The 23,590-nt window shown below is 46.5% G+C and overlaps 1 protein-coding gene across 8 annotated transcripts in view; it reads left to right on the forward strand.

The window, feature by feature from the left end:
- Positions 1–23,590, forward strand: part of FHOD3 (formin homology 2 domain containing 3) — a 468,838-nt gene that overhangs the window by 427,972 nt on the left and 17,276 nt on the right. For 5 of the 8 annotated variants that reach the window (XM_060613641.3, XM_060613644.3, XM_060613643.3 and 2 more), the window contains 7 exons: positions 2,257–2,439; positions 3,849–3,968; positions 4,656–4,817; positions 9,356–9,546; positions 15,972–16,164; positions 21,285–21,308; positions 22,861–23,035. In XM_060613641.3, coding sequence (XP_060469624.2) covers positions 2,257–2,439; positions 3,849–3,968; positions 4,656–4,817; positions 9,356–9,546; positions 15,972–16,164; positions 21,285–21,308; positions 22,861–23,035 — 1,048 coding nt within the window. The remainder of the gene's footprint in view (positions 1–2,256; positions 2,440–3,848; positions 3,969–4,655; positions 4,818–9,355; positions 9,547–15,971; positions 16,165–21,284; positions 21,309–22,860; positions 23,036–23,590) is intronic. The other 3 variants (XM_060613642.3, XM_060613650.3, XM_060613647.3) reach the window with 1 other exon arrangement.

The raw sequence follows: 23,590 nt of genomic DNA on the forward strand, positions 1-23,590 counted from the left end.
ATGTATTAGTATATTGACATTAATATATTTAAAAATAGTTTTGTTAAGGATTTGTGCATATAAGTTATTCAGGGATGTTGGTCTGTGGTTTTATTGTAGTATCTTTGTCTAGTTTTTGTATTGGGGTAATTCTGGTTTGGGGGGAAAAAAAAGAAAATTATTCCCCAGTTGCTTGGGTTCAGGCCACAGGCTCTGACCTGCCTTTTTTGGACTGTGATTCCAGTATCAGCTTTCACAGCCTTTGTTGTTTAAGGTCAGATTCATACATAAACAGCTCAGGGATCACCCCAGAGGTTCTTAAACCATATTTTGTGCCTGCTTTGCCAGGCTCTTCATTTTTCCCTTACCTCCCTAGTACTTTCTAGTTCCCTGGGGGCTTACCTTTCTGGTTCTCCAGCTGAAAGCTGGGGCTCGGTTACCTCACTTTGCCATACACTTTCTGTGCCGGTGTGTGGGGTCAAGCAGAGGGAAGACAACACGTGCCTAGGGACATGTGCCCATCACATGGGACTGCCTTATACTGAGGAGAACTCCACCTGTTATTTACCTTGTACAAAAATTAAAAAGAACAATGTAAAGCCAAAATGTACATTTTTTTTAAGTTTATTTATGTTGAGAGAGCACGCACACGAACACACATGAGCGGGAGAGGGGTAGAGAGAGAGGGAGAGAGAGAATCGCAAGCAGGCTCCCCACCATCAACACAGAGCCCGATGCAGGGCTCAATCCCATAGACCATGAGATCATAACCTGAGCCAAAATCAAGAACCGGACCCTTAACCGACTTGAGATACATAGACACCCCCCAAAATGGACATTCTTTATTATCTTATTTTGATTCTTTTTTTAATTGAAAGGAAGTGGCAGAGCCACTTTGGGACCTTAAGGATGGAACAGACCAACTGGAGAACAATAAAACCTTGGTCTTTATCCTGTCTACTCCCTTAGTCCCACCCTTTGGGACTACAGCCTCTTTGATTGGAAAGGAAGGTTTCCTCCCTCAGAGCTTTAGGTGTCTTGCCAGCCTCTGCTGCCACTAGTGTCACTACTAAGAAACCCTTTCCCACTCCATAATTGGGCACTAGAGGATTTCCCTGGAGTTCTCTCTGTCTGTACCTGATGCCCTCTTCCAGGTCTGGGGCTATGTGAGCTCAGGCTGGGGAATGCCAGAGGACAAAGAGTCAACTCATTGCAGTTGAGTTGAACTTCCAATTCTGATGATCTTCCCTAGTCCACCTGCCACTGTATACTTTTTAGAGTCTTCAAATATCTGCTCCATTCATGCGGACCAGGGTGTATACTTGCATTCAGTGAGATGGGGTAGAGTATGTCTACTCTATCTTACCCAGAAGGAGGGCTCCATCCACTTCTATCCAGATACTTGCTACTGGAGAGCAGCAACCAAAGCCATTTAGAATTAATGAATGAATAGAAGTTACCAAAAAGTGTGGCACAATGCTAGAGAAGGAGAAATGAGAGAAAAATAATGACCCCTTACCTTTAATAATGTTGCTTGTGAAATGTTACATAACAGGAATTTTTACCTTCTTTTAAAATACTTCTCATAATCACTAAGGAGTTTGAACCTATAGGAATCATCATCCTTCTGATGACTTTTTACCACCTCTGCCTTCCATTGTTAATTTTAACCAGAAACAAATAGAAGCATAAGATATTTTTTTCATTAGTAAGTAGGTTTTGCTGTTTTGCAAATACCATCATTTTTCTCCAACCAGACTTGAGTTTGGTATTATTTCAAGTGTTTTCATTTCTACATAAAATGTGAAATACAGTTTAAATATTACTATGCTCCATGTACAAAAGCCAGTCTGAGTTCTCATACTGTCTTGACAAATTTTCCTGTTTCCTAGGGAGCAGGGAGCTGTTCTCTAACCTTCCATCTTATTCTTTCACCATTATCTCACCTCCCATCCCCCCTTTCTTGTCTAGAATGTCCTTCATATACAAGACCCAGAAAATTTAAGGCAAGTTGTTTAAATTCCTTATGGAATAGGAGGTTAAAGGAGAGAGAGAGAGATCATTTTAGAACAAATGAATGTGAATTTTGACCCTACCTGGGGCTCTTCTTCTCTACAGTATTTGGTTTATAATGATGTACCACTTATAAATGATATGAACATTGATGACAGAATCTCTTTACTACCTGATGGAAAATTACAGTATGATTTTGGAAATGTCAAAGGGCTGGGAGAGGGTCCATCGCAAAGAATATACGATATCATTCCATCTTTCCAGAAAATCCTAACCATGATCCCCACCGAAGAGGAGAAGCAGAAAATCCAAGAAGCACAGCTGGCCAACCCCGATGTGCCACTGGGCAGTGCTGAGCAGTTCCTCCTCACCCTCTCCTCCATCAGCGAGCTCTCCGCTCGGCTTCACCTCTGGGCATTCAAAATGGACTATGAAACGACAGAAAAGGTACGCATTTAGGAAGGGAGGCAGCCAGTCCTCATCCCCAGTGTTGAGAAAGTCAGTTTTTCATTTGTGAAGGCAGTGAACTATCATTCTTAAGTGAGGGTTTGAAAGGCAAGTTAATTATGAGGTTGTGTCTACACTAAGGGATTGGCAGCTGGCCGGTGAGGCATTATTCTCCAATGTCTGCCTGGCACCAGCCTGAGACATTTGCTTGAGGGCATCAGATGACTGGTTAAAAAAAATAAACAATGTTTGACTCTATATACTCAGTGTAGAAAATTTAGAAAACGTAGAAATGCCCATATAGAAAGTGACCTGTAATCCTTCCACCTGATAATAATCACCTCAACTGTCATTGACTGTGGCGATTAGCCAGCATCAGGTCACTTTGAGAGAGTATCTCTGTAGGAAGTTGAGAATGAAACAGTGCAAGAGGTTTGGAGGAGAACAGAAGGAAAGAGCCTTAACAGTGAAGGCATGGGGAGACTCATCTGGGTAGGAAGCAGAAGGAGCAGGTGTCCTCTGGACTGGGGAAATTTACAGGCTGAGTAGAAGGAACCAGTAGAGAGGAAAGAGGTGGAAGGTGAGCTGGAATGAGCGTAATTGAGAGGAAATGCCCAAAGGAGATAGACTAAAAGCATAGGAAGAGAGGCTGTGTGGTCTCCATCCTCTGACAAAGGAGGCAGCAAGGTCTTATGCTGAGGACAAAATAGGTGGCAGTGAGTGTAGGGGCTTCAGGAGGGACCGTGGTGTTTAGATTCATTCAGGAATCAAGCAGGGATGAAGAGACGTAGGACTGAGACGACTTGGCATGACATGGTCTCAAAACCAGTGTGGAAGTCTGAGAGTGGGTGTTTGGAAGGCAGTGGCAGTAGTGAGGATGGCAGGCTTCTAGAAAGTAGCCCAGGCTAAGAAGTGATCAGCCATAGAGTCCTAGAGGGGAGGTTAGGAGACCTGAGGGGTCAGAGGACAGTGAGGGACAGTTTCTGGTGCCATCTGCCTAGAAGGAGAAAGGTGAGAGGAAGACTGTGGAAGATGCTGAAGGAACATGCAAAGGAAGAGGGTCCTAGAAGTTAACCATCGTCAAAAGAGAAAATGAGAGGGGAGTGTGGTCTGAGGGTCCTGCCTGAGCTTGGCAGATGGGCAGGAACAGCGGAAGATGGAGCATTTGTCACCCCAGCACAAGTAGCCACAGGTACCCATTTGGTCTCCACTGGGGAGACTTTGGGGACTAGACTTCCCTGCTGCCCGTTGGCACTTCCATACTTAAGAGCATGTGCTCATAACATGGGATTGCCTTATACCCAGAACTCTGCTGTGGTTACTTTGTACAAAAGTTAAAAACACAAAAACAAAGTAAAGCCAAAATGTCCATTCTTTATCATCACCTTCCAACTTTTTTTAATTGAAAGGAAGTGGCAGAACCACTTTTGGATCTGAAGGAAGGAATAGACCAACTGGAGAACAATAAAACCTTGGGCTTTATCCTGTCTACTCTTTTAGCCATTGGGAACTTTCTAAATGGAACTAATGTAAGTCTTTTATATTCCTTATTCTCCTACCTCCCTTGTCACAAAGTTCCTGCCTTTCATTTGCTGAGGGAGGTTGTACCTCTGGTCCTCCAAAGCACAGATGAACAAGTTAACTTTTGTATTGCTGGAAAATCTAGAAGGAATTTTGTCCTAAACTTATCAGGGCCTATTTATTTGAGCCTGTATCTTGCTGTACAAATAGGAAAACTTAGAAAAAAAAAATTGCTACTCTCAAAATGACATCGGAGAGAGTTTCTTTTGTCCTCCTCCCCCATTTTTTTCCCGAACTTATTGCTTGAATGTTTGTACTTATATACATTATAAAACAAACTTTTTAAAAAAATGGCCTATCTTTGGTCAGGAAGCAGCAAAGTAGAGGGCAAAGAAAGAAAGAAAGTTGAGATACCCAGATGCCAGAGACCCAGCCTCCCAGCACTCTGATTTAGGCATAGAGGCCTGGGGTACCTCATGTCTGGGAAAGGGCTAGAGGTTCATTTCATGCTCAGTATGTCTGGTCTATGTGTGATCAGCTAAGGATAATGGAGCATGTGGCCTGAGAAGCTCCAGTCACAGAGGAACTAAATATTAGGCTACTCCAACAGGACATTGATTCCAGCCATTTGTGCCTTTCGAAGAGCCTGTGTAAAACTTGTGCTCCTTGTCTTTTATTTAATGTTCACCAAACAGGCCAAAGCGTTTGAGTTAAGCTACCTCGAGAAGGTTCCAGAAGTCAAGGACACCGTGCACAAGCAGTCGCTTCTCCACCACGTGTGCACCATGGTGGTGGAAAACTTCCCAGACAGCTCTGATCTGTACTCGGAGATCGGGGCCGTCACCAGGTCAGCCAAGGTATGTCTGTGGGCCCAGAGGAGTGGGCCGTGTCTCTCCCTCAGATGCCGGATCTTTGCCAGTCATCTCTGAGGGGCACAGGCTCTATGAAGTAAAAGTGTCCAAGTGCTGCTTGCAACCCTTGCTCTAGAGTTTGTGGATATGACCTGTCTCGTGCTGTTGGTAATGGACTTTTAAGATCCTTTTCCCATCTCTGGTTCTCCATCAGATTCTTTCCTACTGAGGTATGTGAGGCAAGCCTGCCATCCCAGTCCTGACTGCTACATCCACGGCTGAGTAGTGTTACTCACCAGGCCTGGATTCTCCCAAGCTTTAAAACTTCCCAGCTTGCTCGAACTTCCCAGCTCAGGCAACAATGTCAAAAAGATGCAATTTGGCTCCTGCTAAGACTTCCATGGGTCCCTGCTGTGAAACGTGGAGCCAGGAAACAGGGCACACCTGGCCCCCTGCTGCCCCCCCCCCCCCACACACACACACAGATTAGCTATTCCTGTGATCTTTCACAGAGGGAACCGTTTTTATGGGGCTGTAAACAGTATAGAGCATTGGCCTCTCGGCTGCAGACTCTTAAATTGAGTGCAGAGCTAAAGAGCTTCGTGAACTTGTGTTTATTAGAACAAAGACAGTTGCAGTAGCTGGGCACCCAGCGGCCCCCACTTGCAGGAACATCACTGAGGCTGACCAGCCCCAGAGGAACCCCAAACACAGCAGAACTGGGAGATGTGAGGGTCTTGGGAGCAACAGGAAACTCATGGGGAGGGGCTGAATAGGGCAACAGGAGTCAGAGACCAGTGGAGGAAACTTCTAGAAACCCAACCTGGGCAGGCTGAGGAGCTGAAAGCAGACAGCCTTTAGCTCTGGGACACACTGGACTCTAGTGTCAGAAGAGGAGAGAGAGAGTAGTGGGAAGAGGGGACACATGGGGAGGGGGCTTTGCTGAGGCCTCCTTCACGGAACTCCTTCTCTCTGCCTTCTCCCACAGAACTGGCCTGTGGGGCCCCAGGGGCTGGGAACCTCCTTCACCTGCCTCTGGAGCCACAGGCTGGCAGCTGCCGGGTACAGCGAGCAGGGGGTCCTGGGCCGGCCTGATGGTGCACCTGCCTTGAGGTAGAAGGAGGCATGGCCGGAGATCTCCCAGCCTCAGCAGCTGACCACAGGCTTCTAAGAACAGACTCCTTTACTTCACAGGCAGCCTTACTGCGTTTACTCTGTGCCAGGCACTGTTCTGAAGTGTTTACAAATATTACTTCAGTATCCTAACCAAGACAAAAAGCCCCTCTGAGTGTCTCAACAGGGGGTCCTCCAACCCCTGCTCTGACACCCACCACGAGCACCTTCTCAGAAGGCAGTTTGTTAGGAACACCTCTGTCTGAGACAGAGTCTGCTGCATGGCTAGGGTCATCTTGGTCTTGTTACGGGACCCACACAGATCAAATCGGTTCCCTTTTTATAGGTGGTCCTTTGTTCTTTCCCAGGGCCTTCTCCTAGGTAGAGCCTGCTTCTAGCTAAGTAGCCCTGGCCTAGGAGTCCTGATACCAGGCTGACCCCCAGTGACTGCCCCAGCGCCCCCCTCAGTATCAGGCCTTCCCCAAAGGATGCTTGGTGATTAGTTAAATGAAAACTAAATAACTTATTCTGGTCTGAAGATTGGCTACACAGGCCAAAAGTGCAGGTAGATTTTACCTATTAACTTTGGCAATTACTAGAGATGACTATTGACCCAGCTCTCTGTGGCTTGCAAGAGGGTATCTACCGCTTCTCCGCCTTTACTCCCAAAGCCTTTGTGGGTATTGAGGGATCCTTCTACGTGGACCGGTACAAAATAAGGCTCAAGAAACCTCAGCCCTAGTTGCATTCACTCTGTCCTGTGGTGCCACACGTCAGGCCTCAGCATTACAACCCCCAAGGGGCACACTGCCCTGGCGTCTGCAGGATGACTGTGTCCCTGAGCCATCCCACAGCATCCCAGTCTGACTTGATAAGGTTTGACTTTGCTTCAGAACACAGCTCACGGGTCTTCCTACAGACACAAGTGGCCCCTATGGAGCAGTCCTCAGGAGAGGTCTTCTGGCAAGGACTTCCTTCTCCAAGAAGGCAACAAGTCCAGCTCTCTAACTGAGGTGGAATTAAAAAAAAAAAAAAAAATGTTTTTAATGTTTATTTGTTGTAGAGACGGAGTGGAGGAGGGGCAGAGAGAGAGGCAGACGCAGAATCTGAAGCAGGCTCCAGGCTCTGAACTGCCAGCACAGAGGCCAACGCGGGGCCTGAACTCAGGAACCATAAGATCATGACCTGAGCTGAGGTCGGATGCTTAACTGACTGAGCCACCCAGGTGCCCCTCTGAGGTGGAATTTTAAAGGGGCAAATCTAGGCGTAAGGCATGCCGGTTGAGAACTTAGACTGAAGAAACTCTGAGAGAAAGCCAGAGAGGTTGAGGGTTCGGATCCCAATTCCACTGCTTACAGCTGCATGGTCTCTCACAAGTTACTTAACCTCTCTGTGCGTCGGTTTCTCCCCTGCAAAGTGGAGCTAGTAGCAGAATGGGAGGTCGTGAGGGAATTGTGAAGGCTCAGGTCGCGTGTCCTCGCAGGCCTTCGGCCAGGCAGGCGGCCAGCCAGATGAGGCAGCCTTCCAGCCCCCTCCAAAGAAGCTGCATTAAGCTCCAACCCAGAAATGGCACTTCCTCACAAGCCTCCCACCTGGCTCCTGTCGGCAATAGGCTCCTTTCTTCTGCCCCCACCTTACGGGCTAAAGCGTCACCTGGTCAGACTGCACAGGGCTGCTCAGTGCAGATCTGAGCTGCACTGAAGTCATTTTATTGTGTAGCCGGGCCCTGCCAGATGCAAATGAGGACAGATCCAGAGAATTATGGTTAGACCTATTACAATTGCCTTAAAATCTCCTAGACATTACTTGTCAGTCCCAGGTCATCCTTTGCTAGACTTATTCTTTGAACTATTTAGTCCTTTTCTATATCTGCTTTTTTTCCCCCCCTCTCAGCTGAACACCTGATATATTTTTTTTCTCAGCTCTACTAAGACCCAGAATCTGTCATCTAATCTCGATCCAGAATTCCTTTGGTTTCAAGCAAATCATTTTTCTCAAAGTTCCATGAATCCCCTGCTTACCTGAGTCTGCCCAAACTTGCCTTCTGTTTTTGGCTCTTCAGCACCCAAGAAACCCAGGACTTGCAATGTCTTGCCTGGCCCCCAGGGCATCTCTTGTGCTCAGCAAGGCTTTATCCTGTCTGGTGAAAGATCCCCTCATTGAATTGACCTTCCTTGACTTGATCTCTTCCATTGTCTCAAGGAGAGCGGGACCACTCCCGCAAGTGCCCTGGGCACTCACATCTCTTGACCTCCATCATCTAAGAATGGTGGTTCACCTCCAGGCATCTGCTTTCTCCTTCTGACCTTGATTTGCCCTGTGTTCACCTTTTCCCACCAACTCCCACTCTGCATCTACTTCTGTGCCCTCGGTCTCCTCCCTAGGTTCATCTGTTTCTGCCTCTCCTCCTAGCCTTCTCGTTTGTTTCCCCCGTCTTGTATCTCTCTCCATTAAATGCCCTCAAATGCATTTTTTTCCATGACTCTTTAATTCACGTAATTTCTAGTCTAGCAATTCAGTAAAAGAATCACTTTAGAAAGCCTGAGTTGAGGCAACCTCCGTTAAGCCAAGCTGTTCCCGCTTCCTTGAAGAGCATAGTGGGTGCTATGACACATCTGTTCTTTGCACACATGGCTTCCAGCTGCCAACAAGAGCTGTGTGTGCATGTCTCTCTCTCTCCCAAACACATACACACACACACACACACACACACACACACACACACACACACACACACCTGGTGGGTTCTGCACGTCCTCAGGGTTTGGTCTGTACACCTGTTTATACAATAAGCCTCCTCGAGAACAGCATCTCGGTCTCAGTCAACATTTGTCTTGGTGTTCTTAGCGCCTGGTATAGGAACTGACATATACCGCTTTCTCCATGGGTGTGGGATGAATGAATGAATGGGTGGATAAATAGTATTTGTCACACAGTGTACAAAAGACCAGCTGGGAAGAGAAGCTGCCTGCCCCTTAGCCGGCCCCACCATATTAGAACCATCCATGTATGATATGAGTGGTGTATTCCTATAACCCTAAGTGAAAAATCATCTCTGAAGAACAAGAGTCCTCTGAAAAATTTTATGAGACATCTGCTCAGTTCATCTTGTACTAGGCTTCCTTCATATCATGTTTTAATTTACAGTTCCCAAAGACTTTCCTAAGATTTCTTTCCAAATATGGGGGGGGGGAGGAAGAATGATATTTGCATTGGGTTCTTTTGGAGAACAGTTTTATCACTAAATAATCTGATGTCAAGATAATGACAAATACACATGTAGATACTTTTTAGGCCATAAATATGTTTGTATTTGAACATGTAAATTCGGTTTTGATGTTTGTTTCTTCCCGGAGGCAGTTCACTTTCCTGGTTCAGGTCGATGTCTGGTTGTTTCAGCGCATTTGTAATGTTCTCTCTCTGATTTTCAGGTTGACTTTGATCAACTTCAGGATAATTTATGTCAGATGGAGAGAAGATGCAAAGCTTCATGGGATCACCTCAAGGCAATTGCAAAACATGAAATGAAACCCGTTTTAAAACAACGAATGTCAGAGTTCCTAAAAGACTGTGCAGAGCGAATTATAATTTTAAAGATTGTCCATAGAAGAATAATTAACAGGTAAGTAGATCAAGGAACTAATGGAAACACCTGTAAAATGGCATGTTGAAAATATTCTACAAACCAAGATCTGAAGGTTAAGGTTCCAAAAATTGTACTGTAAATCCTTGCTACATAGAAAATACACCTTTGTACATGTTTGTTTCATGGGTATTTAATTTTCTTACACACACACACACACACACACACACACACACCCAAGAATATGATGCCATTGAATTTTGAGGTTGGAAGGAATCTTAGAGATCATGTGATCCACACATCCCATTTGAGTAGGAACTGCATCTATAAGATCCTTGACAAGCTGACCCCTGTATCCCTGCAGCTGCTTGAACAGTTCTGTGTACTTACAGCACGTGTCGTCGCAAGGCAGCCTGACTCGTTCGAAAAGCTCTTTCTCTATATAACGTGCAGCATGCCCTCTAAGACTCTCCCCTTGTTGATTCTCCAATGGCTGCTCCACTGCCACCCGCCTAGATGAGGCCTGGGCCCCCCAATGGGTGCCACCCTCTGCACCAGCCTTCCTTAGGGTCACAGGAGTCAAGAGGAACCTGGAAGATGTGCAGGGATGTGTCAGGCCTTCCTTGCCTACAAGGAGGCTGGCCGGGGTCCAGGGCTGTCTCAGTTGTGAGCAGAGGCAGCACCAGGACCAGAACCTGGGTCTTCTGACTTCCAGGGCCAGGGCATTTCTAACCACGCACCACCACTCTCTTCTCTTTGCGATATCACAGAGTACGGTTGTGGGCTTCTCATCTGGGCCTTCAGGGTCTGACTGCTCTGTCCTGGGCCTACTGAGCCTGTGGACCTACAGGCTGTGGTCTCCCTGGAACAGGTGCTCTGGTGACAGACCTTCTGAAACAGGCCTCGTTGTGGTTCTGTTAAGAGAGCCCCTTGGAGCCAGCTCAACTGCAGGCCTTTCTCAGAGACCTGCCCCTTGGGCACACTCCCAGACCTCTATCTGAGCACTTTATTATCTTTTTAAGCAAATCGGCCATATTTTCATTTATCCCTGTACATTTCCTATTTTTTATTATTATTTATATTATTTATAATATATATTTATATATATTTATAATATAAATATATTATATATTTATAATATATGTATTTTTTTTCCTCTTCCTCTCTTTCATCTTTTAGCTTTTCTTTGAATCCACCCAGAACATCAGGAACCTAATTGTCTTGCCTGCATGTGAGCTCTTGCCTGGCTTGTGCCATTTGCTGCTTTGGGAATTGTACCTCCTGGGTCTTGGTCCAGGCTGTTGTAGGGCAAACAAGGTGGTGGTAGTCTTCAAATGTTAGACAGAGGGCGCCTGGGTGGCTTAGTTGGTAAAACATCCAACTCTTGATTTGGCTCAGCTCATGATCACAGGGTACATGGGTTTGAGCCCCGAGTGGGGCTCTGTGTTGATGGTGTAGAGCCTGCTTGGGATTCTCTCTTTCTCCCTCTCTCTGCCCCTCCCTATCACTTGGGCGCACTTGTGCGAGCGCTCTCTCGCTTGCTCGCTCTCTCTCTCAAAAATAAATAAACTTAAAAAAATAAAAATGTTAGGCAAGACAAGAATAGGGAACAGAATCTTCCCTCCAGGTTGAAGACCATCCGTTACTCAGTACTTCTGGAATTTAGTTGTAAATCCCTCTCCCTGCACTCCACCTTGACCTCTTAGTGCCCTCTGGGGAGGAGGGTCTTATCAGAGATTTGGTCAAATTTCTTAGTGAAATCAAAGTACACCATGCTTTTAACATAGTGAGCAAGTGGAGGCAGGGAACGTGAGCTGCTTCGGGCCTCCCTGCTTTTGTGTGATACAAGCAATTTCCAACTTAAAACTACTCAAATAAACAAATAGTTTCCACTTGGAATGTTATGAAACTGGAGTAATTTTCTGAAAGTCTTGGAAAGCTATTATGCCTGATCACATTAGCCATATTATCCTGGATAGGTAAAAACTCATTTTGGTGATTCCTTAAGCTAGTGTGTGTGTGTGTGTGTGTGTGTGTGTGTGTGTGTGTATGTGTAAAATGTATATAGTTTGCCCTGGTTGTCCTATTCTCCCTGGTAAGCTGGTCACCCAAATGATGGTTGCTGTTGCATGACCTAGATCCCTGTCTCCTCACTGTTGGCCATCCCATGCGGGATGACCAGCACGAGCTAGGAATCCACCGTAGTTATTGTGGGTGGTAAAAGAGCATGGCTCTGTGCTGACAGCTTGGAGCCTGGAGCCTGCTTCGGATTCTGTGTCTCCCTCTCTCTCCCCCTCCCCCACTTGCACTCTGTCTCTGTCTCTCAAAAATAAACATTTAAAAAAAAAAAGGCGGGGTGTGTGTGTGTGTGTGTGTGTGTGTGTGCGCGGGGAGGCAGGGCTAAAGGGCAGGTCCAGGTAGTGGCCAAGCCAAAGCATCTAAGCCATAGAACCCTGGGTTTGAATGAAGTGGTTAGCCGGAAGGCCATATGTAGAACTGATTAAAGCCGGAATATCTTGTCGAAATGGCGCTGGGGGACTGAGAGCCCCAGGGGCTGTGTTTCCTCTTTCCCTCCCTTGCTCCCAACATTCCCAGGAGCATAGCCTACACTGCTGTGGTCTAATATGTTCCCTTTACGCTTAGGAAACTGAGACCCAGAAAGGACTAGAACCCTAGGTGATGTGGGTACAGGTGCCTTATGCGCTTGCAGGTCAGCCTAAATATTGCAGATCAGAAACTTGGAAGTAGCTAGGCCTTCATTTTTTTCCCTCACCTGCAAGTATGTAAGAGTTATATTTTTATCTGTGTAATTAGGAATTCATTTAATAGGGCCCTTTTTAAAAGACACAGTGGTGACACAGACACGGCTCTGAGGCTCCCCGAATATGAAGGTCATCCGTCTCTGGGGCATTAACTCAAGCCTGTGCAGGGAGCAGAGCTGCGGTTCTATTCTGATGATGCTCAGCTGCACAGACAAAATAACTTTTGCTTATTTCGCCATTCAGCCCACCTCCTCAATGACCCACTGCCTGGCTGGGTAGCAGTCTGCCGACCTAGTCAAAGGATAAGCAGCTAAACTGTTAGTCTCCCGAATGTTTGGACTTCAAGAGTTCGACTCCTCCGAGCTACCCCTCCTGAAGTTGACCTTGGGGAAGCCCAGTGATTTCTAGAGCCCAGTGGTGAAGATGGGGATAGGTTCTCTGACAGAGCCCTCTGGAAACTCACTAGCCTCCCACGTGGACAGGCCAGGGCGGTTCTGCTCAGCACCTCCTGGTGTGACTGATGGGCTGAAAGGACAGCTCATCAGGTCTCCCCTCTGCTCCATTTGTGTCCTCAGACCCCGCAGGCTCTCTGCTCGTACCCCCTGTTCCCTAGGGTCTACTGTCCACCACACAGGATCCATGAGGGCCAGTGAGTCTGGCCAGACCGTATTGCTTCCTCACCTTACAAGGCTGCCCTTCCCTCTCTGCCGGGGGTGGGGGTGGGGTGGGGGGGGGGGGGGTGGTCCGTTTGGGCCCGGAACTCTCTGTTTCGTACCAGGGCCTCCTGGTGGGACAGAAGTTCCTCTTGCCCTCGGCACCCCTTAGCCTCTCGGCAGACTTCTCCCCACTCCAGGACCTTCTTGGGGAGAGATGAGAACGCACATCGGGCCTCCCACCTTCCCTGCTCCTTCATTCATGAAGCTAAAGAAGCAGGTGCTTCCACCTCCCTGTGCTGTCTGGCCCTCCCTTAGTCCAGTGGGTCTCCTCTTGATAACGGGGCAGATGAAAGAACTTAGTCCTCTTTAGGTAAGACTTAGCTTTCAAAACCATTGCCTGGCTGAGAAAATCTCGTTCTGCGTGGCTGAATCTGCGTCTTACCCTTTCCCTTCGTGCTGCCCCTCCAGCTGCCTCGTCTCACCTGCAAGCCCCTCACTCAGCTCCCGCAGACCCGTTAGGCTGAGCTGTATACGCTGTGGTGGGTGCTGGAGTGCGGGGGCCCAGATGCAAGTGCGGAGGAAGGCCTTGCTGGCCGGCACAGAGACAAGTGACACCCTCACTGGCTTCCTGGTACCCCCAGATCCACCCTTCCCCTTCCTGGGCCAGACCCTCTACTCAGTGGCACACTTGATGAAAAGGGTGGATGATGGGACCGATCAAAGATACTGGTTGTCCCCTTGATTTTTCTTGCACACGCCTTCCTATCTCAACACATCATGTATTATACAGCCAGTGTATAATGTCAGGTAGTAGTAAGGGCCAGGAAGAAAAATTAAGAGTATAATTGAGACAGGAAGTGACACGGTGCTGTTTTACAAAATACATCAGGGAAGGCTTCTCTGAGGAGGTGGTATTTGGGGCGGGATCCTTTAGGATGGGAGAGAGGGAACGGCTAGGAGTGAACACCTTTCAGAGCCTGTGGTCCTGCCAGTGGAATGCCTCTCTGCCCCTCTCACAGGCCCTGCAGACTCTTAGCTCGGCCATCTCCGGGTCCACATAGCACGCCTGGAGTCCGAGGCTTGTTCAAGGGATCTCGAGGAGTCTAGTGCAGCTGGGGTCATTGGAGGTGAGACAGGAAGTGGGACCAGTTATGTGGTACCGTGTGTGGATAGACCACATTTTGTTCATTTATTGATGGACGTTTGGGTCGTTTTTACTTTTTGGCTGTTATGATTAATGTTGCTGTGAACATTTCTGTAGAGGTTTTGTGTGGGCACATATTTTCATTTCTTTTGGGGATATATATAGGAGCAAAAGTGCTGGGTCATATGGTAACCCTATGTTTAAGTTTTTAGGAACTGCCAGACTTTTCCATAAGCAGCTGAGCCATTTTATGTTCCCGTCTGCTGCTGATTGAGGGCTCTAACTTCTCTGCACCCTCACCACCACTTGTTATTGTGTGTGTTTCTATTATAGCCATCCCAGTGAGTGTTAAGTGGCATCTCCTTGTGGTGTGGGTTGGCATTCCCCTAATGTGTAATGATGTCAAGCACCGTGTCATGCACTTATTAGCTATTTGTGTATCTTTTTTTTGGAGAAATGTCTATTCAGATCCTTTGTCCATATTTCATTTGTCTTTTCAGTGTTGGGTCGTAAGATTTCTGTATATATTCTGGATACAAATCTCTTATCAGACATGATTTGCAAATATTTTCTCCACTTTGTGGGTTGTCTTTTCACTCTCGATGGTGTCCTTTGACACACAAAAGTGTTTAATTGGGGGGGGGGGCACCTGGGTGGCTTAGTCACTTGGGGGTCTGACTCTCGATTGTGGCTCAGGTCATGATCCCACAGTTTGTGGGATCAAGCCCTGCATCAGGCTCTGTGCTCACAGCGCAGAGCCTGCTTGGGATTCCCTTTCTCGCCCTCTCTCTCTCTGCCCCTCTCCCACTCGTGCTCTCTCTCTCAAAATAAATAAACATTTTTAAAGAAGTGTTTAGTTTTGATTAAGTCCAGTTTATCTGTGTTTTTCTTTGGTTGCTGATGGTGTCAGTGTCACATATAAGAAAGAAATCATTGGCTAATCCAAAGTCATGAAAACTTACAATTTGTTTTTCCTCCAACAGCTTTATAGGTGTAGCTAAATTCTCTGGTAGTAAACATTTTTTCAGCCCCTTTAATTACAAGTTGTATGTTTTATTATTTTTCACATAAGGAATAAGCCAATTTCTCTCATTTGAAAACCAATCAAAACCTCTATTCGTACAGTAAAAATTAGAATGATCAAAATCCAAAGTAGTTGTCCATAAATAGTGGTATCCTTTATATAATACTGTTACGTCTACATAAAAATGTCCCTCTGTCTTCTCGTATCTTCTTTCTCATTTCTGGATAACTAAAAATCGTGTACATGTTTGCTTATTTAATTTCCTTTACAAAATTGCTAAGTCACTAAAATCCACTAATTTTTAATTTAGAAGTTAAATAGCTGAAATTTATTTTGTGCTGCTTGTTTGGTGCTTCCTAATAAAATTAAGATTGTATATGATATCATGAGAAAATATTTCAGAATATTTACAAAAAATTTTATCAGCATTTTTACAAACCATCTGTTGACAACTCATGTGATCACGTGTGTTCCAGTTGTTGTGAAAGCAGGTCATCGAGGAATCACTAAGCAATATTCCCTTATTCCTTATTCAGTTCCTACATAATCTAGAAACTGTGGTCTTTTTTTTAAGACAGTGCTTCATCCTCTCTCTTACGAAAGATTTGCGTACACATTTTAGAAAAGCATTAAAACACTGATAAGCAAAAGGAAAACAGTAATCTCCTAAAATCCTAACACCTAGACATCCTCCTTCAGCGAGAAAGCGAGTTGAACTTGACTTCTGGTTGCATTTTTCACTCAAGGCTCTTCAACCCCAAAGCCCGAGGAACGAAGCACGATGCCTGCCTGGTTGGTTTCTTACTGAAAGTTTTGAGACCCTAGGTTTTTGTTCTTTAAAACTGAAGCCATCACCATTATCGTGTGTTTTATCGCAGGTTCCATTCCTTTTTGCTCTTTATGGGCCACCCACCTTACGCGATTCGGGAAGTGAACATAAACAAGTTCTGCAGGATCCTTAGTGAATTTGCACTGGAGTATCGCACCACCAGGGAAAGGGTTTTGCAGCAGAAACAGAAACGGGCCAACCACAGAGAAAGAAATAAGACCAGAGGGAAGATGATCACTGATGTAAGTTTCATGTCATTTATTGTGAAAGTAGATCAACCATAAAATCTCCCCGCAGTTTGGGAGCTGTGCTCCCCACCCCCCACTGTGAAAAAAATGTCCATCTTTTAAAAAGTGCTCATAAACTATTCCTCTACTATTTCTGCGAAAATCTATATAACGTACGTGGGACTAATACATGTAAATTAAGGATGTGTGGCTGGTGGAGGGACTTTAACCCATATTGGGGTGTTGTGGGATGTGGTGTCATTAAAGGCTTGATTCTTCAACCTCTGGGATGTGGGTAAAAGTGGAAAAAAAGAAAACAGTTAAATGGTGATGCCACTTATCATAGGAAGACAGGTATACTACTGATTTGGGAGTTGATTCAGGAGTTTCATCATCATAACGATGCTATGTGCAACCAACCAGTTGACCCATGGGCAACCCATTCTAGGCCTCTGAATAGAGAAATAATTGGTGAGGTTGGTCAAAGACATAATCTGAGGGCTTCCTGGCAGTCCCTTGAGTCAGAGGATATTCAGGTGGGAAGAAATCTGGACAACAGTGAACCCAACAGGAGTTCCCTTTAGCCCCTCGGGGGCGGTCGGGGGGGGGAGCCTCTGCACACTTACATGCTTGCCTCGCTCCTGGGCTTCTCTCTCCCACCTCAGCCCTGAGCCCCCCAGGTCCCGGGTGCCATGGGCATTCAGATGGGAGATGTTCTAGAAGTAGAGGGAAAAGGGATATGTGAAGAAGCCAGAGACAAAGACATACCATGCAGGTGCCTCTTTCTGATGTGTCTTTATGAAATTGATCCCATCTGTGCATGGACTCGAGAAGCACACTGGCTCTGTGATACAGAGGATGAAGTGGGTAAAGGACCAAGCAACAGGGAGTGTCATCGTCCTGGGGTTGCAATTCTCAGTGAAACTCCAGTCAGACATATTTAGGGAGGAATAAAAGCAGTTAAGAAGACCCCAGGCTACCTTCTGCGCCCCGATGGGTGTGTGTGTTGTGGGAAAAATGGAGTGCACACGATTCCTGTCCACATTCTTGAGGGATCTGACATTTATGTGGCAACCGAATCCATCATCTTAGAAATGTTGTCATTTTATGGCAGTTCTGCGGACCACCAGGGACCAACCCCCTCACCCAAACTCCTCGTTCCCTTGGAATTTTCTTGACCCTTAAAGAGTGCTCAGTTCATTTGTCTGTGGAGGGAGTCCTCTGTGCAGCCCCCTGGCAGTTCTGAATGCCAGTGCCATCACTGAGAGTTTTCCTTCTCCTCTCCTGAAATCTGGGTTCAATAGGATGTTTAGCCTCCCAGAGGACAGCAACAGGAAGCAAACTGAATCCATTTGGGCAAACTGTGGCCCACTTTGCATTCCATGGTGTTATTTTTAAAAGTTTAAAAGGGGCTTACTTGCTTTTGTGGAAATGAGACACATTGGAGGGTGAAAAATACAAGCCCAATATGCTTATAGTTACGAAAACACATGATAATTTCTTGCCAAATTTTTGAGATTTTTTTTTTTACAGATCCCACTAATTTTTTAATTCTGTCCTTCTCCGAAAACATTCAGCTTGCCTATTTATAAATGGGTAAATGTTTCTGCAGTTTGATTCAAAAATATTTAAATTTCCATTAAAATGTGGGCTGTACAGGCTTCATCCTCAACATAGTCCCTGTTTCACTGGTCAGAGTGGCATCATTCACGTACAAAGACTGCCATCTGCTGGAAAACTAGGATATTGTCACTTAAGGCAAAGTGTATAGCTTCTTTTCTCAATTCTCACTTATGTGCCCAGCACTGCACTGGGCACTAAGGAAGATGTGACTGCAATAAAAGACAAGCTATACCCCAAGGGTATCCTCATGATCTGGTTAGAAAACAACATATACACAACTTACACTACTAAAAACATAGGCGATAGATTGAGTCCCTGAACAGTAGGGCTGTAAATGATTTTTAGAGAAAACTATGTAGTAAATCATTTTTAATAAAGATTCTGGGTAAAATGAAGGTGGAAGTGGTAGCAGTCAAACAGACATGATTTGGCGGAAAAACTTTTTTTAATGTTTGTTTATTTTGAGAGAGCGAGAGAGCGCATGTGGAAGGGGCAGAGAGAGGAAGAGAGAGACTCTCAGGCAAGCTCTGCACCATGCACAGAGCTTGATGCAGGGCTCAATCTCATGAACCGTGAGATCATGACCTGAGCCAAAATCAAGAGTCGGACACTTAGCCAACTGAGCCACCTAGGTGCCCTGAAAAAGCAATTATTTTCCAAGATAGAGTGAAATCTGGGTAAAATCTGAAGACCCTGTGTTTAGAGTCAGCTCTGTATCTGTCCTTGTGTGCCTGTCCCTCCTCTTCTTTCTCTGTTTCTAAAATGAAAAAGGCTTCCTTTCTCAAAATCCAGGAGTCCTCCCAGCTAAGGGTCAATATGAAATTAAATAGTTCCTCCTCCTTGTTCCCTGAAGTAGTTCTAGACAAAATGGTGACATAGACAAGGCAGCACAAGACTGCGGTGGCCCATCTACTGTCATCATACTCAAGATGGGCAGCAAGAACTCAGGCTATCAGTCCCATGACCTCCACATCCGGGGACAGTGGGGAGGTCTTGAAAATGAACCAGCCAGTTATTTTAGCAACAAAATGGGTTTATTTGGGAATGGCAGCAGAATTGCAATTTGGGACATGTAAGCTATGACAAAACCATAGGGCAAGTCCAGAAAACAAAGGAAAGGAATGCTACTTTATAGACAAAAGAGGAAATTGGGAGAGGCTACTTCCAATGAAAAGTCCATTAGAAAAGAAGTGAGAGTTCGGGGTGGTGGTGGTTTCTCATTGGCTGAGTTGTGGTAGTCTCTCATTGGCTGGGCTGTTGCCAGGCAAGAAGGAAATCTTCATCCCTCTTGCTGGGGTGCTAAGGTAGGCTTCTTCCTGTTGGTGGCTGCAATTGATGACAGCATTAAGGCATGAGAGCTTCCCCTTCTGGCTTCCTATTTTAAATGTTTCCTTCAGTTTCACAGACATTTATCCTCCATTAACCCCAGCTTCCTCTTCTAGAAAAAGAGAATGCTAGTTACTTTGGGGGATGTTGAGAGGGCTCGAGATTCTGTATAGGTAACACCTTATACATGTGCTAATGATGAGAAAATGCCAATCATCCTGGTAAAATAATAAGCTCTAAACTAGAAATAAAAATAGAGCAGGACTCTTATCTCTGAGTGTGGTGCCATTTGCCTGGGGATGGTGTGGAACTTGATGAATCAGAAGCATTTTGTCATTTCAGCTGCTGAAAGTTTAGTCTGTTCTCAAAACCCTTGTGTCTGAGGGAAGCAGGAGTGCTGACACATAGGGGCACTTGTACCCCAATATTTATAGCAGCACTTTCAATAATAGCCAAATTATGGAAAGAGCCTAAATGTCCATCAGCTGATGAATGGATAAAGAAGATGTGGTTTGGGGCGCCTGGGTGGCTCAGTCAGTTAAGTGTCCGACTTCAGCTCAGGTCATGATCTCACGGTCCGTGAGTTCAAGCCCCGCATCGGGCTCTGTGCTGACCCCTCAGAGCCTGGAGCCTGTTTCAGATTCTGTGTTTCCCTCTCTCTCTGACCCTCCCCCGTTCATGCTCTGTCTCTCTCTGTCTCAAAAATAAATAAATGTTAAAAAAAAAATGAAGATGTGGTTTATATATACAATGGAGTACTACTTGGCAATGAGAAAGATTGGAATCTGGCCATTTGTAGCAACGTGGATAGAACTGGAGAGTATTATGCTAAGTGAAATAAGTCAGAGAAAAACAGATACCATGTTTTCACTCTTATGTGGATCCTGAGAAACTTAATAGAAGACCAGGAGGGAGGAGAAGGGGGAAAAAAAGTTACACAGAGGGAAGGAGGCAAACCATAAGAGAATCTTAAATACAGAGAACAAACTGAGGGTTGATGGGGGGATGGGGAAGAGGGGAAAGTGGGTGATGGGCATTGAGGAGGGCACCTGTTGGGATGAGCACTGGGTGTTGTATGGAAACCAATCTGACAATAAATTATATATATTAAAAAAAAAAAATCCTTGTGTCTGATCTGTGGGCCTGGTCTTGTAACCTCAGTGGAAACAGGTTAAATCGAGGGTGTGTTTAATCTAAAATCAAGAGATGGGCATGACTTTCACCTTCAGTTTGTCTTTTTTTTTTTTAAATTTTGTTTAATGTTTATTTTTGAGAGAGAAGGAGAGAGAGCATGCACATGAGTGGGGGAGGGGCAGAGAGAGAGGGAGACACAGAATCCAAAGCAGGCTCCAGGCTCTGAGCTGTCAGCACAGAGCCTGACACAGGGCTCGAACTCACGAAGCACGAGGTATGGCCTGAGCTGAAGTTGGCGCTTAATTAACTGAGCCACTCAGGTTCCCCTGCCCTCAGTTTATCTTTTAAAAAAGATATTTTATTTAAAAGTTACTTAAAGAAGTTTATCTGGTGATAATTAAAAGTTTGGCGTGTTAGCTCAGAAAGCCTCCATGAGGGGCAGGTAAGAGTTTTAGAAGAACTGAGTTTCATGTTTCAGAGGAAAGGGTAACAGGACCCATTCTACTTGGGCGGTTGTTCTGTGTGTTCTGCCTTCCCTGTGTGTGGAAGGACCTGGCAGCCTAGGTGGGGAGCACTCTGGCATTCGGGATGAGAGGGAGGACAGTAGCTGGCAGATTGCATTGGGCAGATGGAAGCTGGTCCACTTCCGGAGGGCCCTGGTGACCAGCAGGTTGTGGTGGGTTCCACAGGACACGGCCAGCTGAATAGCAGGCCACAGAGCTGGGAGTCAGATCTTAATTGTCCGGAAACCAGGTATGCTGGCTATCAGCCCTTGGGCAGCCTCAGGAGGTTGGTCTGGAGCCCCACAGATTCCTCCTGACTTTGGTCAGAACTGGCCTTGGGGCTCGCAGAGGGAATGTCTGGACGAGGGCAGGAGGGTTGTGCAGTCAGGGCCTGGCAGTTCCCAAATCAGGAGGGCGCACCCCGGTTTTGATGGCCAGTCTCTGTATTTGGAATTTGCTATGACATTGAGATGCTCTCATCTTTGCTGACTTCTGCACCGTCTAAGAATCCCTTCTGTCTTTTCCATCCTGTCCTGTCCTCTCGGGCAGACTGACGAAGAGGATGAAGTGGAGGTAGGACTGTTGATAAACATGAAGAATGCCACATTTGGCCTTCCCAGGCGTGCTGTAGAGTCTAACTTAACATAAGCGGCATGAGGCATCAGCACCATTCAGTGCTCTAAACCATGCATGGTTGTTTTCTGGTTGCTTTCGTGTGATCACTAACCTCCTGACATGGGTTCTCATCATGCTGTGTATGCCAGGAATCAAGGGTTACCTGCATTTTCCAAGCTGTGCCTGAGTCCCAGGCCCTGTCAGGAATGGCCAAGTTCTAATATTGGAGATACTCTCCAATATTGGAGAAGTGGACAGGGAATTTACCCTCCAGCCCCCTGTCTGAGCCTTTTGGCAACTCAAATATGAAAACTGGATTCTAGAATAACCGTAGAAAGAGCCCTAAAACCAAACAGGAAGTGGGATAGTGGCCACGAAAGCAGTCCCCTCTCATGGGCAGCCTTTGACTTGTGTCTATTTTCTCAGCCGGAATCCATCGGGTTCGTTGGGATTCACGTGTGCAGGGGTGGGATGATGGGGCTCCTCTTCCCGGTTCCGGTGCAGATGGGAGAACCAGAGACCAAGTCAGGGCTGATGGGCCCTGGGAGATGAGGAGGGAGCAGTGCAGATGGCACGAGCAGACGAGTCCTGGGCTCTGCTGCCATGGCTGAGACACTCGATGACAAGAGGAAGCCAGGAATCTGTAGAGCTGCTCTTTGCAAACATTAGTCTGACTGACTTTCTGTTTCTCCTCCAGATGTTTGCCCTTGTGTACATATGGCCCAGTGTTCTAGCATACCTCTTTTAAAACATCTAAACCCTGATTCTTTGCTCAGCTACAATTAGAGAATTTCACCACGTACATGTACTGCATGTTCGAACAACTACATTTCTGACACGGCCAGAAGTAGCGAGTGTTGCCCAACTCCGTTTCGGCATGAATTTCTGTGTCGTGTTCGGGTCTGGGCCCTGCAGCTGATTCCCTTGGGGTCTTTGGCATGTCACTGAATCTTCAGTTTCCTTCTCTGCAAAGTGAGATGGGACTAGATCTGGAAAGATTCTACCTATCGCTTACCGTGGTATGATTGTGTGACTGAATCCCACGTTTTAAACCATCATAAGTGGTAAATAAGAAAATTTTAACTGCATTCTGGTGGTAAATTAAAAAACAACTCGATAATGTGATTAACGGGGCATATTTGAATTCTCACATCAGGGCTTTGGGGTTGGAAACAGATGTGGTTTCTGAGTGCTTCCCAGGGTTGATGTCAGTCGTCCCTAGCAGGCAGCCACCGAGGGAATCTGCAGTGGGCCGGGAGAGCCTGGAGAGGGGAGGGCCAGGTGTGGCCCTTCTGGGACCATGGTTTTTCTTTCTGGTCAGAGAACTTGGGGCATACATGGATGGATGTCACTGGCTCATTGACAACCTCAGTGACTGCCCTAGCGAATGCATCTGCAGAATGCACACAAACAACGAAGAGGGAGGTTTTCCTCAACGAAATGTTTTGTGGGCTTGAGTTGGTGTTTTGGGGAGTCACCTCAGCCCCTCACCCCTACTTTGGTCTCGTAGTCCGGCAAGTTCTCCAGCAGCTCTCCGGTGCCTCTGAGCCAGCCGCAGGGCCTGAGCTACGCAGAGGACGCCACGGAGCACGAGAACATGAAGGCCGTGCTGAAGACCTCGTCGCCCGCCGTGGAGGACGCCACCCCGGTGCTGGGCGTCCGCACACGCAGCCGAGCTAGCCGAGGTAACTCCTGGGCCGGAGGCAGTTGAGGGGGGCTTCCCCAGATGACCACCCGCGGGGACCCGGTTCCCAGCACAAGGGTACAGGTTACTGGGCCCAGGAAGTATCTGCTCAGGGCCTCCGACTCCCCGGGACCTCCAGTGCTGACCACACACGTTCCTTCACGCACACGTTTGTGACCCACTGTAGTGCTTCGTCTCAAAGACCAATCCTCCCAGAGGTAAAACTGAATTCACACAAGAGGAGTTATTATTATGAATGAATCCTTATGGGTTAAAGCCGGCGGGGTGGGGGGGCAGGAAACTACCAAACGCAGCCAGCGGAGTATTTTGTAAATGAGGTTTTCTCTAGGACACTGCCAAGTGTACCCATTGGTGTGCTGTCTGTGGCACCTGAAGGCAGCCGTGGCCTGGCTGAGTGGTGGTGGGAGAGACTGTGAGGACCCTACAGCCTAAAGTTTTCATGAGCTGGCCGGTGTAGAAGAAGTGTGCCAGCCCCCGGATGAAAGCACTATCCCTTTTTTGCCTTTTTCAATCTTTAGAGGCAATGAAGCGATGA

The sequence above is a fragment of the Panthera onca genome, chromosome D3 (genome assembly GCF_046562875.1).
Source record: "Panthera onca isolate mPanOnc1 chromosome D3, mPanOnc1 haplotype 2, whole genome shotgun sequence".
Classification (NCBI taxonomy): Eukaryota; Metazoa; Chordata; class Mammalia; order Carnivora; family Felidae; genus Panthera; species Panthera onca.